General features: G+C 49.3%; 2 protein-coding genes across 3 annotated transcripts in view; one reads left to right on the forward strand and one right to left on the reverse strand.

Moving 5' to 3' along the window:
- Window positions 1–368: 368 nt before the first annotated feature.
- LOC115611405 (transcription cofactor HES-6-like) lies at window positions 369–3,151 on the reverse strand. 2 transcript variants are annotated; one of them, XM_030494274.1, is made up of 4 exons: window positions 2,991–3,126; window positions 2,440–2,535; window positions 2,240–2,315; window positions 369–1,527 (listed from the first exon to the last, which is right to left on the reverse strand). In XM_030494274.1, the coding sequence occupies exons 1-4, from the start codon at window positions 3,051–3,053 to the stop codon at window positions 1,082–1,084; spliced, it is 681 nt and encodes a 226-aa protein (XP_030350134.1). In that variant the 5' UTR covers window positions 3,054–3,126; the 3' UTR covers window positions 369–1,081. The 2 variants fall into 2 exon arrangements, with proteins under 2 accessions (XP_030350134.1, XP_030350135.1); XM_030494275.1 differs by having other exon boundaries at window positions 868–1,527; window positions 2,240–2,318; window positions 2,991–3,151.
- An 11,292-nt stretch (window positions 3,152–14,443) lies between these two features.
- CAB39 (calcium binding protein 39) overlaps window positions 14,444–18,062 on the forward strand; it is a 43,026-nt gene continuing 39,407 nt past the window's right edge. The window contains exon 1 of the mRNA XM_030494273.1: window positions 14,444–14,705. The gene's annotated coding sequence lies outside the window, so the exon portion shown is untranslated. The remainder of the gene's footprint in view (window positions 14,706–18,062) is intronic.

Genomic DNA, 18,062 nt, shown 5'->3' on the forward strand with positions numbered 1-18,062 from the left:
GCCTTTGAGATGGAGAACTGGGAACAAATGTTGCCAAGCAGATTTGTCCCAGTCTCCTTGGCCGAATTTGCAGGGAATTTTACCTTCTGCCATTTACATTATCTCTGCCATTCCTTTATAAGACAAGCTAAAGCATCGATCCAGGCTGATGAACCCAACTCCTGATTTCTTTTCTCCTTTGGAGCAACCTGGTCTAGTGAAAAGTGTCCCTGCCCGTGGCAGGGGGTTGGAACTGGATGAGCTTTAAGGTCCCTTCCAGCCCAAACCAGTCTGTGATTCAGAAATCAACCATTTGTGAGAGAAGAAAACAAAAGCAGATCCTCAAGAACCATTTACTCAGAGCAGAAAGGACAAGGGTGGGAGAAATATCAGTTGTTATCATCAAAAAGTTTATTTAGAACTTTCAGTTATGGAAACAAAAGAAATAATCCCTAAATATAACTATGTGTAACATACATATATACATGTAGCTCACCAGTTTAACAGTAATATCAGACGTCCAGGTTTGGGAACAGCATGGCCAGAGTAAGCAATCCAGAGAGCATTTCTAAACAGCCTAAGAAGTCCAAAGTCTCTCCCTTTCTCTATTTCTAATCACAGCAGTGTTTTTATACGAATCAGAACCAGCATCTCCTACAGCTGCACAGGGGTAATAGTAAAATTAAAACGCAGAACACATTGGCCATGTGCCCCTTTATCTAACACAGTGATCTCAATGGCTTATGTGAGATCCAAGAGGTAAGCTTGATGCCAGAGAGGGTCATTGCTTGATGTCTATTATTATTGCATCGTTATTAATAGGAAGTTAATCATTTTAAGGATGTAAGCAAGCTATATAATTAATATACACTAAAGAGCAGGAGAGGATTCTATACAATAATTTAGATGTATTAAATAAATAAAAAAATAATAGCAGCCTTCTACAATGCAGGCTACACATAGGTTTACTTCGGCTTGAAGTACCCTGGTCTTTAGTACACCTACAGGAACAGACTTGCTCCACAAGTGTTTTAAAGAAACATATCTATAAGATACATACGTAAGAGTGTCTAAGGTTAGGATAAACGTTTTAAAACACACTTTACCATGGCCTCCACATATCTAATGACCCCATTCTAGGGTTGTTATGGGAAAAATTGGGCTGCAGGACCTGTCGGGGAGGTGCAGCATCAGCCTGGCTGAAAACAGACAGCGGTGGCAGCTGGAAGGAGTTTTTCGAAGCCTGCTTGTTCTCTGCAGCATAGAAGCGCTCCTGTGATGGGTTTGTGCCCCGAGTGCTCCCCTTAGGGCTCAGGGGGCCTTTTGGTGCCAAGAGAAGCTGCTGAGATGGGCTCGAAGACCTCAGTGCTGCTTTGCAGGCGTCTTCACCCGACCTGGGCAAGGATTTGAGCAGGTGGTTCAAGAGGCGTGCCCCGAGGGTCTTGTCCATCCACTCGCAGGTGAGGAGGAGGTTGTGCACCTCGTGCATGCACTGGATGTACCCGGTGCTGTACCGCTGCTGGGCTTCCAGACCCACTTTGGAGTCAGCTGTGTTGGAGACAGGGCAAAGGGGAGTTGGTGAGCAGGTAAAATTTGCCCGATGTGTTCCTGCTTAGAAGCATCCACCAGCTCCTTTTTAGCAGGGCCTGTTGTGATAGGACGAGGGGTGATGGTTTTAAATTAAAAGGGGAGATTGAGCCTGGACATGAGAGGGAAATTTCTTACAGTGAGAGTGGTAAAACACTGGCACAGGTTGCCCAGAGACGTGTTGGATGCACCACCCCTGAAGACATTCGAGGCCAGGCTGGATGTGGTTCTGGGTTGAACCACATCTAGTTGAGGATGTCCCTGCTCATTGCAGGGGGGTTGGACTAGATGAGCTTTGAAGGTCCCTTCCAACCCAAACTGTTTTATGAGCCTGTGATTCTAGGTCTTGCATATGTACAGATGGGCTCCTAGGGGCATTGCTGAAGCCGACGGGGCTTTACTCTAAGCTTAATCGTTTGCAGGGCTTTGGTGGGCACCAGGCATCCAGCCAGAGTCAACCCACCGCAAAGGGGAAGGCGATGCCAGGGCAAAATCAGACCGAAAAGCAGAAAGTGGCTCTGGAAGGAAAAAACCACCTTCCGCGGGTTAACCAGTGCCCAGCTCTATCTCCCCATCTAGTGGAGAAAACCAAACCCGAGCAGCAGACTGGGCCTCATCGGGTTTGAAAGATGCTTTTGCCTGTCCTCGCAGGGTGGGAGGACAGGGCACTCACCCATCAGCTTGCTGCTCTGGATATTCTGGAGGTGCTTCACCGTCATTTCGAGGATGTCTGCTTTTTCCAGTTTAGACTGCTGATGAGGAAAGAGCACAGCAGTTAGAAGGGTTTGTACCACATCCAGAAGAGACACCCCCCAGAAAAAAACAATCCCCACCAGCAAAAGGACAAAAACCAGCAAAAAAATGAGCACTTACATCCAGGTGAAACGCGCCCACAACTGTCTCTTTCAGCTGGTCCAAGCAGTTATTAATCCTTTCCCTTCGCTTCCGCTCAATGAGGGGTTTCCTTAACTGTCAGGGAAAAGAAGAGGAGAGGGAAGAGTTGCAGTTGATGTTTTTTCTTCCTGTTCCTGCTGCAGTTCAGCGAGGGCAGAGAGCCCCATCCCCTGCATGAAGCCAGCACAGGGTAGCACAATGTTCAGCAGGGGCAAGAGATGGATGGAGAATGTGCACCTCCAGCTCTAGAGCTCGTGGCCTGTCCCTCACATGCTGTTAGCTCTCTCCCACTTCCACCCATCTTAAGCAGAGTTTACCCAAATGAAACAGAGAGGAGCCTTTCTAAGGCAGAGAAAGGAAGCAGAACAAACACCCACATGGGTTAAACTCAGAGAAAGCATCTTAAGATGAAAAAGCAAGTCCCCTTTCTCTTTCCTAGAAGATGCCCATAACCCTGCACTCATCACTCGCATGCCTGGCACCAGCAGCCAGGCATGGGGTTGCTATTGCAGCAGTGTGAAGGGACCCACCTTCCTTTCCTCCTTGGTGCTGGCCAGCTTGTGGGCGCTGCCAGCAGTAGCCGTGGCGGTCATTGTAACCCAGGCACTGGGAAGGACGGGATGGGACGGGAAGGAAGCACTCGGGCAGTGGGTCGCTTCTGTTCCCGCGCTGGGCTCTTTGCTGCTCCGCTGCTCCTGTGCTGTATTTATAACCCAGAATTAGCATGTGAAAGGGGACTTTCCTTGGCGGGACTTCTTTTCCCACACGAGGGGTCGAGCCCGGAGGTTTGTGGCCATCAATCAAAGCTGACAGGTCACTGCTTCTTTTCAACCACCAAGCCGCCCCCCCCAAACGGCGACAGATGTCCAGCCTCTGACGCCGGGCTTTGGAGGCAGCTTTTGTTAGGGAAGAAGGGAAGGAAAATGGGCGCGCTCTGAGCAGCTTGCACAGCTCCTCGCTCAATTTGCACAGATTCCCAGGGAGGGAAACAATAGCCGGGAAGCCGTTGAGTTACACCTGGGAAAATGCCTTCTGCCTGTCTTTTCCTCCTGTACCTCCTTGAAGCGTTGCCTATTTGTACCTGCTAATCATTTCACATCTTTGAAGAAGCCTCTTAATTTAATAATCAAGTACTCGAGCCAGGAGTTCCTGCTCCCAGGGATTATTATTACAAGGTAATGATGATCGATTAAAAACTGTTGACAGCAGACGCCCGTAGGAAGGTTGTTTCAATCACAGAAATCCTCAAGGGAAAACACAAGGACTTTATTTTCCTTTAGGGAATTCTCTGTTGCACAGGGATGGATGTAGGAAATCAGTAACTCTTCTAGTTTTTGGCTGCAGTGTAGAATTTAGCATTAAACAGGCATCCTTACAGATGCAAACAAACCTAGAGGCAAGTTTGTTCTATGGGTTTTCTACTTCTGTGCTATTTTCCCCCATGCTGCAAGGAAGCTTGGGTGGTTTTGGGAGGAAAGGTGGTGGTCTGTTTGCTGCTCTGAAACACTAGTGCAGAAGCAGAGGGGCCTTTGGAGGAGACTTGGCACAGGGTGAGAATGCACTTCTATGCTTCCTCCCTTCTGGGGGTAGTATGAAAGTGTTTTTCATGACTGTGCTTTTGCTTTCTGATGGTCGCTTTGCTAATGAGCAGGATTTGGCAGTGTCCCGTTGAGTCCCACAGGCGAAGCCCTTTGGGTTGGTGTCGAATGTGTCACCTTATTGATATGGAGAGGAAGCAGTTCAGAAGCACCGACCTATAGGTGGGATTTCTCAGCTCCCTCTCCCTCCTCCAGCCCTGGGTAGGGATGTGCCCTAGTGATATAAGTGAGGACATCATGTCCCTTGCTTAAACACTGTGGGTGTGCGTGTGAATGCAAACATACCTGCACACCCTGCTGCCGGGCTCAGCGTGGAAACGTGGCCCCAGACATGGTGTCTCACACTTACCTGGTTTTAGAAGTGTCCTACTTGGCAAGGGCCTGAGGTGGGCTGGTGTGGTTGTTGCGCTGGGAGGGGAAGGTTTGGGAGGGGAAGGTTGATAACTTGTCCTTTCTGCCAGGTAAAGGGAGCAGGGATGGGCTCCTTATCTCAGGTGTCCTGCGCACAGCGAAGGGAGATCCACCACCCCTCAGGCAGCCAGCCCTGCTTGCTTGCCAGTGAAAACTCCTTGTTTTGTTCAAGCTTCTTCCAGCCCATGTGGGAAGTGGAGTGTTGCTGGTGTTTATAATAGGAGTATCTGTATTGCCACACGATTCCCATGGCTCGGCATGGAAGAGGCAGCAGCTGGGTTGGGATAGGGGCAGAGGAAGCGGGTGCTTGAGGCTGGAAGTGCTGCCCATCACTCGGGCACATTGCTTCTACCTGGGCTTGGCTTGGATGGTGGGTAGGGAAGAGAAGAAGTCCCCCCAAAAACACCCCTCCATCAGCACCTTGTGTAGATGTTAAAAAGTTCTTTTCTTTCTCCAGGGTGTGAAATGTAGACAAATAGCAAATAAAGAAACCTTCAAGCAGTGCTCACGCCTTTTTCTTTCCTTTTCTTTTTTTTTTATTGGAAAGCCCAGGAAATAAGAGAGGCTTTGTTGATGAAGGAGCATCCTTTTTCAGTGAAACCCAGCAATGCAAAAGGGAAGTGGGAATTTGAGAGGAAGAGGCACCTTCCCAAAGCAGTCAGGGCAGCAGGGGGAAGCCTAAGACCACCTTGGCTCCTGGCCCAGCAGCATGGCAGAGGTGTCAACAAATGCAGAATTGCCTAAAAGCTCTGAAAAACATGTTCTGTGCCTGTTGGCATCACTCCCTGGCTGGGCACAACTGCAGGGTGCTCTGTGTTTGTCCCCATGTCTGTGGAACAAGGGCAGTGCCACCACGAAAAGTCTCTCTGGTCTCCATGGTGGTGGTATCTCCTCCCTTGCCTCCATGTTCCTCTTTGGCCTGGACTTGCTGCTCCTGCCTCACCCTTCCTCCCACTTTTCTTGCCCTGCGAGGGGAATGCTCTGCAAAGGGGATGCCCTGCGAGAGGAATGCTCTGGAAAGGGGATGCTCTGCGAGAGAGATGCTCTGCAAGAGGGATGCTCTGCAAGAGGGATACTCTGCAAGGGGGATGCTCTGCAAGAGGCATCCCCAGCAAAGTGGCTCCCATAGCAAAGTGGGTCCTATGAAGCCAGCAGGCAGGGGGGTGCTGGGACAGCCAAGTGTGACACAGGACCGAGAAGATCGTGGTGGCCCCCTGTGCCCCGCCATGGTCCTTGCTCAGCCCATGTAGGGCAGCTGAATCCCCTTCTTTGGTGGGACAAGCCCCTTGGCTTGCCCGCTGGCATCTGCTCGGGGTGAGCTCATTTCAAGGCTCATTTGTAAGACAGCCCCGCAGTGAAAAAGAGGAGCAGCTTTTGCTGTAAACAGTTATTTTACACCTCTCAGTCATGGCAGAGGCCTTTATATTGGAGGCAGGGGGGTGCAGGCGGGAGCTGCCCTGGCTTTGGGGGAAGGCTGACATCTGTGCCGGGGATTGTAGGGACCCACCAGGCCAATGCAAATGAGCATTAAAGGGAGCTTTCTGCAAATTCCCGCTTTCCTTTTGCATTGCCCACTGCCAGGTTTCACTGAAAGGGGATTCTCCTTCCTCAACAAAGCCTCTTTTTTTCTTTTTTCCTGTGCTTTCCAAAAAAAAAAAAAAAACCCAAAAAAAAGGAAAGAGAAAGGGGTGAGCACTGCTTGAAGGTTCCTTTTTTTTTTGCTATTTGTCTACATTTCACACCCTGGAGAAAGAAAACAACTTTTAACATCTGTTCCTGCAACTTTTTAAGCGGGAAAGAAAGGCTCTTGAAAAGGGGGAAAAGTGTGGCAGATGTTGGCAGGTTCCCTCTGACGCAGATGTCTTGCTCCGAAGAAAACCTCCTTTGGAGCTTGGCGGGCCAGGGCTCCTCTTTGACTCAGGACACGCGACTGCCGAGCGAGCAGAGGGACGTGGGAAAGCGCCGCCGAACAAAAGGCCTTATTCAAACAAACCTGAGAGCCGTGAACAATCTAATAACCAGCAGAGAAATGGTCAGTGCCCCCCGGTCCTGCCGGGGAGGGGGTCGGGGCAGCCGGTGGCCACAGGATGGGGGAATGTGTCCCCAAGGCTGCAAGCAGGGGTGTCCCCTCCTTGCCCCCACGACCTGCTCCCTGTGGGGTGTCCAACAGGGTGGTTTGGCCAAGGCCCATCCTTCTGGAGGTCTCTACTGGTCTGCAGAGCCAGCTGCATGGGAGCTGGCTGCCCCACGGCGGCAGCAGAGGTGGAGGGCAGGTACCTGCGGGGGGGGGCTTTAATGAAGCTGTTAACTAAGAAGTTCTGCCAACAGTGAAAGAATCCCCAACCGCATCGATTAGGACTAGTTGAAAGATCCTCGTGAAACTGGTTTTAAGGAAAGAAGACTTTTTTCATGGAAAAAAAAGAGAGAAAGAAGTATTTTCTATGAACCTTTTGTTCACCCTCTCCCCTTCTCTCTAGCTGGTAAATGAAATGATTTAAAATAAGAAAAGCTGGTAATGTTTAAGTACGGGCACTTCATAGGAAAATGGGAAGCCTAGAGGAAAGGGAGAACAGCCAAGAAAAATCCCATCAAAGGCACCTAAACCGCAGCCGCTCTGAGATGAGCTACATCTCCATCCAGGTCTCAGTTCAGGATGTGGTACCCAGTGTGTCCCACCTCAGGCTGGTGAGCAGGGTCCGCAGGGGAACCACATGTCCTGCAGCCCAGCCGGGACAGGGTAGTGCTGGAAGTAAGCTGGGGCAGAGAAGCAAAGGATGATTTATCTGTGCATAGGGTGTGGAGAAGAGCATTTGCAGTCACCATCCATAATGGGACACAGGACCAAAAGTGAGGGAGCTGTGGCTATGCTGGGGAAGGCTGTTCTAGATGCCCTTTGTGTTGGAAGGTTAAATCCTTGGGGCTGGGGTGATGCTGTCTGTACCAGGTCACTGTTTTTGGCAATGGGGTTTGTGGCTGGGCGAGCGCTGTGTGGCAAGCGGGAAAGAGGCAGAGGGGATCTTGGAGATGAGTCTTGATGTCTATGGCCAAATGGAGGCCTGTCAGGGCAATGTCCTATGCAATTCACCATGGTGTACACAGGGGTAGGAATGCAGTTGGAGGTTTATCTGCTCCAGAGATGTTTAAAGGTGGAAAGAGAACACATATATGGCTTTGGACATGCAGTATTTTCATCACAGGGGAAGTCCGGCTCCAGAAGTAGCACTGGACATCCTCTGGAATGTCTCTTGACAAAGATCAGTGCGCCAAACGTCACCAGCCCCAGCTCAGCTTCCTTGATACCAGCTGGCTCTACTTTCGGGAGTGCACTCCTGGGATAGGAAATAATTACAAGGCTGGTACCAGCTGAGTAATTCTCAGCTTCTCTTTCACACACCCCCATCCAGCCTTCCTGTTAAGGATCAGCTGATGCTCCTGCCGTTGCTCAAGCCATCTCTTGCCTGGTGAGTTAGCAGTGCTCCCTGCCCCAGAGCAAGTGTTATCTGCTGCTTCACAGCCCAAAACTGCTGCTTGCAACACGGCTCCTAGGCCTTATAGGAAGAAGAGAATCTGATAAGCCATGTGGGTGGTGACAGGATGATGAAGGTTAGCCCCTTGCCTGTGCCCAAGGGGTGGTACGAAAGGGAAAAGCCAAGCTTGGTGGAGAGGGTTTAAGGGGCTTTTAGGGAGCACACAAAGGGGGTTCTTGATCTTTCCTCATGGGGCATCCCTGGGGTTGTTTTGTTCAGGAGGGCAGCTCTGGGCTTCCTCTTGCTTTGTACGTGTGTGATAACAAGACTCATCTGTAATGCAGCAAGGGCTTGGTTTATTCAGTAAGCTTCTCTTTCACAGCACCGTGAGTGCTGGGCTCCCCAGATGTCAGAACCCAGGGCTCAGCACCCTGTATCCCAGCCCTTGCATCCCAGCCCCTGCACACCCCATATATCCAGCCCATGCACACTCATATCTCAACCCCTGCCCATCGTATAGTCTAGCCCCTGCACCTCCTGCACAATCTGCTGCTTCTTAGCTTCTCAGTTCCTGAAGATGCAGAAGGACCTGGGTTAAGTTTCACCTTTGTGAGACAAACGTATCTTCTGTGAAGGAAGATCATGAGGGGAAAGCAGGGCGGTCATGAGGCGTGAGGTGTGGCTGTGAGGATAGATCTTGAGGGGAGATGAGGTGCAGCCATGAGGGGAGGTGAGAGGTAGCCATGAGGGGTTGGGGCAGCAGCTATACAGTGTGGGTCACTACGGGGGGCAGATGAGGGGTGGCTGCGAGTGGAGAGCATGAGGGGCAGCCATGGGGGGAGATCAGTTTGCCCTCAGTGACATGGTTTAGTGGTGGGCTTGGCAGTCCTGGGATAACAGTTGGACTCGATCTTGAAGGTCTTTTCCAACCTAGTTCATTCTATGATAAACCATGAATAAGCACAGCTTTCATCTCAGTGGCTGTGTACCAGTGACAGCTTTCTTTGTGTAGCAGGTGTGTATATGTGCGCCGACACCACATCCTGACCCCCTGACACAAAATACCATGTCAGCACGAACAAGGCCTGTCATCAGTGATGCTCTGCAGGGAGAGCGACTCGCAGCCCTTGTCCTTATCAGCAGCATTTCCTGAGTGCTGCTCATTTCTGGTGCTGCAGGGCTGGGATTGCAGCACCCCAGGAAGTGGGGAAACACTCGCTTGGGGTTTTTGCACTTGCTGGTTCAGTCTCAGCACAGCCCAGATGCTGCTGGGACAGCAGAAGACGCAAGGGTTTAGTATGGGAGAGTCTCCAGTCTTCGTGCTCCAAGTCTGTCCTGGATGGTACATATAATCACATCCTGCTCTCTAAGATAGTCTTTTGTATCCATATTTTTAGATTTATTTGTTTCTACCAAATAAAGCAAAGTGGTTTATACATGCTGCCTGGTTTTAACTATCTCTCCTCTTTGATTTCTTCATTTTATCCCCCTCTTCAAATCCATCTAGGAACCTGTCCTTTTTTATAGGGATGAGGATTTCTCCTTCCTCTGGAGGAACCAAACGGTGTAGGAAGTCCTGCCAGCTCTTGGGGCACAGTTGCTCAGTGGAAGGAAGATGAAAGCCCCAAGGGGGTGAAAAGCAGCCAGGTGCTGTGACAAGGTGGATAATGCTCCATGGGCTGGTCTGTGAAGGGGAAAAATGCAGCTTGCACTTGTTTCAGCTTCTCCATAATGAGGCATGTAAAAATAATAACAAAAACCCCACTGTCACAGCCCTTTTTTCCCCTTTCCTGTCTATATTTAAGATTAGGAGCTGTGCCTTGGGTTTGACAGTTTTCCAGAAGAATACCTGGGCTCAGATGAGTGTTCTGTTGTGTTTCAAAGGTGATAAAAATTTTGCCATAGAACATAAATAACCTCTCTTTCAGAGGTGGATCCCACTGAGCCGGGGGAAAGGGGTTCAGGCCTTCCCCAAACCAGTGCCTGACTTTCAAGGTGGGGACAAGCAGAGCTCTGGAGTGCCCTTCTCAGGTGCCAGGGATCCCATCAGGAGGAGGAGGAGGAGGAGGAAGTGAAGCATAGAAAAGCTTAGGAGAGCCTCAGGGAAGGTCCTTGCATGCATTTGTTGGAGTGGCTCAACACAGGCTTAAGTGACATGGCAATGGCTCCTGTGTTAACTCATCCCCACAGCAGCTGAGACAGAATCCAGCTGAACAGCAGGACTAAGCCCACGCTATTCACTGCAGCAGTTCTCTGCTGTAAGAGCTAATTAATTAGTTTCTGCAAAGCCCTTTGAAGGGGCAAAGCACTAAGTAAGCATTTAGCAGCATTATCCAGAGGGTGTGGGCTTCAAACCTTAATGGGGGCTACTTAAATCTGAACCAAGTTAGTAAACTTGGCTCATAATTTCTTTAAAACCTAAACCAACAGGGAAAGCATCTGAAAAATAACCAAAGCCCTGCAGTCATTTGGTAGAGCTGAGCCTGTGGAAGAGGAAGGTGCAGCAGAGGGATTAAGAAATAAGCCTTGATCCCTGGGGATGGGGTGGGACAGACACCCTCAGGGCTGCTGGGAAGCTACTTCAAAATCCTATCTGAGAGGCAGTGGCTGCTCTCTTCAGGAAACCATCCCTGTGTGAATGGCATCCAGGCAGCATGATGCTCTTGCAGGGATGCATTGGCCCAGCCTGGGTTTTGGCTGAGCCACAGCAGCCTGTGGTGCTCTCAGCAGCCTCCCTGCTCTTGGCCAACCTGCTCTTGGCCTCAAGGAGAGAGGAGGGAGGCTCTGCAGAGTGAGCTGCAGCCGTGCAGGACCTGGCACAAGGGAGGCTCTGCAGGGCGAGCTGCTGCCATGCAGGACCTGGCACAAGGGAGGCTCTGCAGGGCGAGCTGCTGCCATGCAGGACCTGGCACAAGGGAGGCTCTGCAGGGTGAGCTGCTGCCATGCAGGACCCGGCATCCTGCATGGGGCACAGCGGCTCTGCGTATGGTACACCCAAAGGAAGAAAAGAGGTGAACAAAACAGAGTTGCTTGAAGGAAGATTAATTTCACAGGAGGATATATTTTTTTTCCTCACTTTCGCTATTTGTCATTGTAGGGAGCTGAACCTTGGGCCTCAAACCAGCAGCAAAACCCCCCTAGGATCCCATTCAGCTGTCTGTCCCTCCTGAGCAAAGCGCTTGAATACTTCCCTTTCCAACTACCTTTTTTTTGTTTCCTCCAGTAAAGTAACTTGGATTTTTTAATGTTTGCTCAGTTCCTAATTTTCAAGGATTAATTATTTCACAATGGATGTCTCAGTCACGGCTGTGAATAAGAGAATTGCTACTGTACCAAGAGCTCTCTCACATGTTGAATTTAATTCCTGCTTCTAAGAGCTTAGAAAAGTCACACTCTCTCTGCTAAGAGATTTCCCTGCAGTACGCTACACAGGGATGGTAATTGCACTGAAACCATTACTCGCATGATCTTTTTTCCAATGGTCATTTGTAAAGCAGTAGTGTCTATTTTCCAGGAGCTGATGTCAAAGCCCTGTGCCAGCGCTTGCCTTTAATTCCTACTTTCTGTGTAGTCAGTGCCTTGAATATTATCTGTTTAAACCTGAATGTCTTTTAGCATAATTACAGGTTAACAATTTGAACTCAGACATACGCACCCTTTTCATGCTGGCTTTGAAAACCATTATTCCCAGCTCACAAGTGGGATATATGAACTGCCAGCGTTTCACTGACAGTACACCATGGGTCAAGGCGAGCTTTGCAAGCCATTCCCCAAGGTCCTGTCACCCCAGGCAGGCAGTGTGTCCCCCTGCCTGCTCCATGTCCAGAGCTCCTTCATCTCTTATATCTTTATGTAAGAGCACGTATACATTTGGGGGATAATAAGCAAGTATATATAAACATACATATAAACATATTTACGCTTGCTCTTGTATCTTTTTATGTATGTATATATATAAAGTGTGTATATATACACACACATATATACATTATTGCCCAGCGAAAACTCCCTCTGTGCTTCCATGCTGCTGGATGTAGGGATGGCTGCAAGAATATGTGGTCAGAAACATATCTCTGCATCCGAGCTGTAGCACACAGCTGACTAAGCAGGCTGATTCAAGAAGACCTCTTGGCCGAGCATTTCACATGTTCTGTGAGATCTTTCCACATCGGAGATGGCACCAGGAATCTCTTTTCTTGTGGTGTTAAGAGTTGCTTCCCACAGGACGTTGCAGCCAAGCCAAGGGAGCTGGAGGAGAACAGGGCCAGTTGGAGCGGGAAAGCCAATGTAGTGCAAAGGGTCCAGGAAAGAAAATCCATCTCACAGGGGTGAGAAGTTGGACTGTGAAATACGGGAGGTTGCTGTGAGGCTGCTAAAAGACACAGCTAGAGCAGAGCACATGGGATATATATCCAAAATGCAACAGACGGGGCAGCACAATGCCAGCCAAGCACTGCCGGAGCACTGAGTTTTCTCAGACATCTGGGGATGGTATTTGTTGCCTGGATATGAAGACTATTTTGGTTTATGTTTGAGTTTGTTTTTAATTTGGTAAACTTCCAGCTTGGGGGAATGCCTGCCAGGCATGGGGGAAGAGAGGAGACCCTGCAGTCCCCAGGGGAGTGTGTAGGTCCAGCACCCTGTGCAAATCCCATTGCTCTAATTCAGGTGTGGCTAGAGAAACTGCTTTTGTGTTTCCCCCTCCCTGTCACCTCACCATGGCTGGAGCAGATTCTCACTCTGTCTAATACAAGCTCACTGAGCTGTGAGTACAGCCAAAGGGAGAGGAGTTTAAGGCCCTCTGTGCCCCACTGCCGAGCTGTGCCCCATGCAGCATCCTGGCGAGAGGCAGCTTTTCCCACCAATGCCACTTGCTCGTTGTAGAGCAGGTGAGGCAGCCGCGGCGCATGAATTGCAGAGCAGCAACGTGCTGCTGCAGGAAAAATGCTGGCAGTGATAAGCCAGACCCAATCCCTCCCCAGTGACGTGATGAGGAAGGGCAGGAAAGGGATGCCACAAAGGTGATCAGGGGTCTGGAGCATCCCTCTGATGAGAAGACATTACGGGAGCTGGGCCTGTTTAGTTTGGAGAAGAGCAGACTGAGAAGGCATCTCATTAGTGCACATAAATATCTCAAAAGTAGGTGCCAGGAGGATGGTGCCCTCTTTTCAGTGGTGCCCAGCGGCAGGACAAGGAGCAATGGCCATAAACTGAAACACAAGAAGTTTCACCTCAACGTGAGGAAGAACTTTACACTGAGAGTGGCAGAGCACTGGAACAGGCTGCCCAGGGGAGTTGTGGAATCTCCCTCTCTGGAGACATTCAGGACCTGCCTGGATGTGTTCCTCTGTAACCTGCACTAGGTGGCCCTGCCTTGGCAGGGGGTTGGACTGGATGGTCTCCAGAGGTCCCTTTCAACCCTAACAATTCTGTGTGATTCTGTGATGTGGAGACACGTAACAAAAAGAAGCTGAAGATAGAAGCTGTCAGCTCATGAGGACATTTCAGGAAACCAGGCCAGCAAGTCACACAGTGCTATGCAGCAGTAATACATCAGACCTGCAGGGGCCAGGTTTCACCTCCCAGCTTGTAAGAAATTCATGACTTGTTTCATAAAGATATATTTCTCTGTTTTAAAATCATGGTGTGTATTATATCACACTAATAGACAGTATCAACTTGAACTGTGCCGGGAGAGATGTGTGCTTTTTTCAATCCAGGTTACGCTGCATTTGTCATGGCAAGAATAATCATAGAATCACAGATTGGTTTGGTTTGGAAGGGACCTTAAAGCTCATCCAGTTCCAACAGGCAGGAACACCTTCCACTAGACCAGGTTGCTCAATATATGAGTATTACCACCCAGGAACACGGCAGCAGCCCAAAGCCCTTCCGTACCACGATGGGAATTAGCAGAAACAACCTTTGGACTATAATTCACTGGCAACCTGGTGCATGGGGCTGGCTGAAGTCCATGTCCGGGGCAGGACTCTGTGTCACAGCCGCACATCTGAGCCCTGGGGCTCATGACACGGGAAGAACAGGAGAGTTTTGTGACAGCGCAGAGGGTGCAAAGGGCTTGCAGGAGGTTGGGGCAAAGAGGAAAGGGGGAAATTATTACTTATTATTATAAGTACTTATTGAATTAATTATAAATTATAAATTATTAAGTAACAATATTTATGATAGGTAATAAAAACATGGAAATAAAGATAAATATATATACTAAAATATAAATAGTTATTAAATAAAGAATATTAAATACCCCTACAGGACAAAATGTTAATAATGAATAGAAATAATAATAGAAACAAAGAATAATAAATAATAACATTGGGATAACAGTAAATAATGGAGGGAATGATAGCGATGTCGATGACACAGACCCGCCGGGGCTCGGGTTTTGGTGGTGGGGGGGTCCGGTGCTTCCGCGTTACTTCCGCGGCGCTTCCGCTCCCCGCGTAGGCGCCGCGCTCGGCCCTCCGCGCCGGCAGAGGGCAGTGTGGTGCGGCAGCGGGCGGAAGCGTCGCCGCGCTCCGCCGCGCTCCGCCGCCGCGCTCCGCCGCCGGGCGAGGGAAGGGCCGCTGCGACGCAGCAGAGCGCGGGGCGGGGGGGGGGAGGGGGCCGGGCGAGCCGGGGCCGCGCCGCGCCTCAGCCTGCAGCCGCCGGAGCCGCGCCGCCAGCCGCCGCACCGGGGCGGACGGGCCGCGAGGGGCAGGCCCCGCCGGACACGCCGCTGAGGAGGCGCCAGGCCGCGCTCCGCACGCAGGTACTGAGGCGGTGCGGCCGGGGGTCGGGCCCGGGCCCGGCGAAGGGGGACGAAGGGCACCTGGCCCGACGCGCATTGTCCGCCGCGGCGTGCGGCCGGGTCGGGAGGCGGCGCTCCCGCTGCTGGTGCGTGCGGGGCGGCCGGTCGGGGCAGGGCCCGGTCGTGTCCTGCGGGCCGCGGGGGAGCGCGGCCTGGCCCGGCCGGTGCCCGCCGCTTGCCGGCCCCGGCTCCCGGTTCGGCGGAGGCGTGCCGGGCAGATTGGCCTCGGAGGCGGCGCCGCCTCTCCGGGGCTAGCTGTGGGCCTGGAGAAGGGGCAGGTCCCGGCGGGTGCTTAGTGCCCCCGGTGCGGTTGGGGTGGGGGTGTCGGTGTCGGTGTGTGTGAGCCGGAGGCAGTGTGAAGGGGAAGGGCACAGGCCAGCGTCTGTGTTTAGTGGTGCGGCAGCGCCTTGGATCCCGGAGTTCCTCAAATGCAGAGCCGGGCAGCGAATTAAGATGTACAACTGCGCCGGGTTTACCTCAGCCCGCAGCAGAGGAGCCGGTTCTGGGGTGGGAGGCAGCCGCTGCCGCACGGCCCGGCCCGGCCCGGGGTGCGCAGCAGGGCGGTGAATGCTCTGCCCCAGCCAGGGAAGAGTGAGCCCTTCGGTCAGGAGAACATCCAGTTACAACCTCTTCTTTGTTATGTCCTGTAGTCCATGAGTTGATGAGAGGTGTGGAGCAGGCACTAACTTACGCAGCTCTCTCAATGTCCAGGTCTAAGGCCTCTTCCTACAATTGTTACTCGTGTTCGTAGTCCTCATAGACCTCTGTGCAGAAATAGCTGGATGTGAGGGCTGTGAAGATCCGATTTTTTTGGCAAACTACACTGTGCTCCTGAAAAAAAAGTTTTTTTCATAGTTTTTCCTACCAATCTGTGAATAGCACTAACTCTGAAACCAGGATGTACCCAATAGTTTGGTGTTTGGGGCTTTTTTTATTAAAGAAAATGTAATTTTTGGTATGTGCTCATGTAGGTGCATAGGATTTATTTAAAGCCTATATGCAGTCTTATGGGAATGGTGTGATTTAATTTGCATGATGAGTCAAAGATTAAATTACATGACCTAGGCTCTTTAGTTTCAGTGAGGAGTGTAACAATGTTTGGAAGAGCAGTTTAAGTGTGGATCAGAAATGAAAGTCGATTAGCATCAAAATATGGCCAAGTCTTGTGTGTGCGTGTGGGTTTTTTTTAGACTTACCTGTCAGAAACTCTAATTCAAGGCCCTGTGTTTTCCTTTCAGCAGCATAGTTCACCAGCAGGAAATTTGTCTTCCTTTTTTACCCGGAGAGCTCATGAAATCATATACTGTCAGAGGAAATTTAACATCCTGAGCTTGCGCCTTGGCATCTAAGCTTTTAAATAATACATTTTTACTATCTAAAACACTGTGTACTTTTAGTTAATACCTGTTACCTAATACCTATTGATGCGGCACATGCCTTTAGCTGCAGAGAAAAGAAAGGCCAAGAGATATTCTGTGAATTATAAGTGTGGCACCTGTTTTAGGGCCAGAAATAACATGGGGTTTTTATCAGTTGGCAGCTGGTCTGGTGTGTAAGAGTGGCACGATGCCCTCTGTCCCTGTGTTTTGGTGGGATTCTGTCTGTCGTGGGCTTGATGTTGTAAGAATATTGTATTTTACCATTAGCTTTATAGTTGTCCTGTGATGCGAGACCCTGAGTCAGCCAGGTAGTATACACTTGACTTAAATTTACCTTTATTTAAACTGTAAATGGTAGTGTGATACATTGGGGGATTTTCTTGGTCAGACTGAAAAAGCACCTTAGTACAGGAAGAGATTGTGTTGGGAGTAAGCAGAACAAAGGTCTTGTAATGTCAGCTTGTATGTATGGGCTGACATGCTGCTGAATATTTCTGACTGCTGGCAGCAGTGGGTTTATTTCAATTTAATTGTGTTCTCTTGTTTATGTTGACACAGAGTTCTGAAACTTTGATTCATTCTGTAGGCATTGAATGCATGGTTGGGGATGGAGAAGTATAAAACAGAACTTTTTTTAAGATGTATGTATTTGTCCAAATAAAGGAGACTAAATAAAAGTTCCAGTTAATATTTAATTTGTGACAATATGTGTTTGAGAGATAATTATGCTCATTGGGTATTATCAAGCACAGACAAATGTGTATTCCCATCGGGGTGTGATAGCATTAAGAAAAACTCCACCTCTTGGAATTCCTTGTTTGCTTTTATGAAACATTCAGGAGGGAATGGTGTTTATTTTGCATTCTATTGTGGAAGCTAATGCATCTCTTATTAATTAATCGATGGTAGTCAAGTGAGACCTTACTGTTGTGCTCTTCATGCTGTACTTTCTAGGGTTTTTGAATATTGGAATTACCAACCAGTATCCTCCCTTCTGAATCATTTCTGTATTGAGCTTTTGCAGATTTTTTTTTTTAGTGAGATGTTTGCAGCCTTAATTTTTTTGTCTAAAATCTTTTGGAAATCTTTTGGAAAGCTTTGATAATTGCTGTAATGTGCTTAGAGGCTTTAGATACTTGCGAAAAGGATGTCTTCTTTGTACTGCATGTAGACTTTTGGAATGGGGCTCTAATAGTTGATGGTGGTTTGAAGCAGGGGGCAGGAAGGAGCCTGATGACCTTTCAAATTCCCTTGTGGCCCTGCTTTTCTGTACTTCTGACACCCCAAAACATGGTTTAATTACAAGAGCAACCATTAAAGTATGATTACCTTTGTCTAATTGGAGGCATCTTGCAGCTTTCTATCAAAAATAAGATTTGACTCATCTGCTCCTTCAAAATGAATAGTACCACAACAGCCTGCAGCTATTTATGTGAATAACGTGCAAAGCAGAAATATGAGTTGACTTTCAAATACTGTATTTTTGACATCGTACAGTTGAAATCCTGTAAATTTAGCAATTTCTGGTAAGGAAAGAGTGGGCTGTGAGCACTTTTGTCTCTTCTTAGCTGCAAGTTGAAGCCAGCTATCCATCACATTGGACAAAACCCTTCTTAGTCCAGTGATCCTAAGTCATAGTGTTCACTGTAACTGTATTTTTGTGGCTGTAGATAAACCCTAAGCAAGATGAAAAATTCCTTTTGCTATTAGTGCTCGAGATTGTGCTGTTCTAACCAGACAGATGCTATATCCCCAATTTGTTGTCTAATTTAGGGCGTTCATTATTCTGAGTAGTTTGCAACTTCAGCTTTTATTCCCTTCCTTGTGGGCTCTTCTCTTTCCCCATGATCTCTCTTGGTATCGTGCTTCTTTCACCGCAAGATGTAGAGGTGTGTGCCAGAAGGAAGCTGAATGTCTTCAGTTAGAAGGTGAAACTTTA

This window comes from Strigops habroptila, chromosome 8, assembly GCF_004027225.2.
Source record: "Strigops habroptila isolate Jane chromosome 8, bStrHab1.2.pri, whole genome shotgun sequence".
Classification (NCBI taxonomy): Eukaryota; Metazoa; Chordata; class Aves; order Psittaciformes; family Psittacidae; genus Strigops; species Strigops habroptila.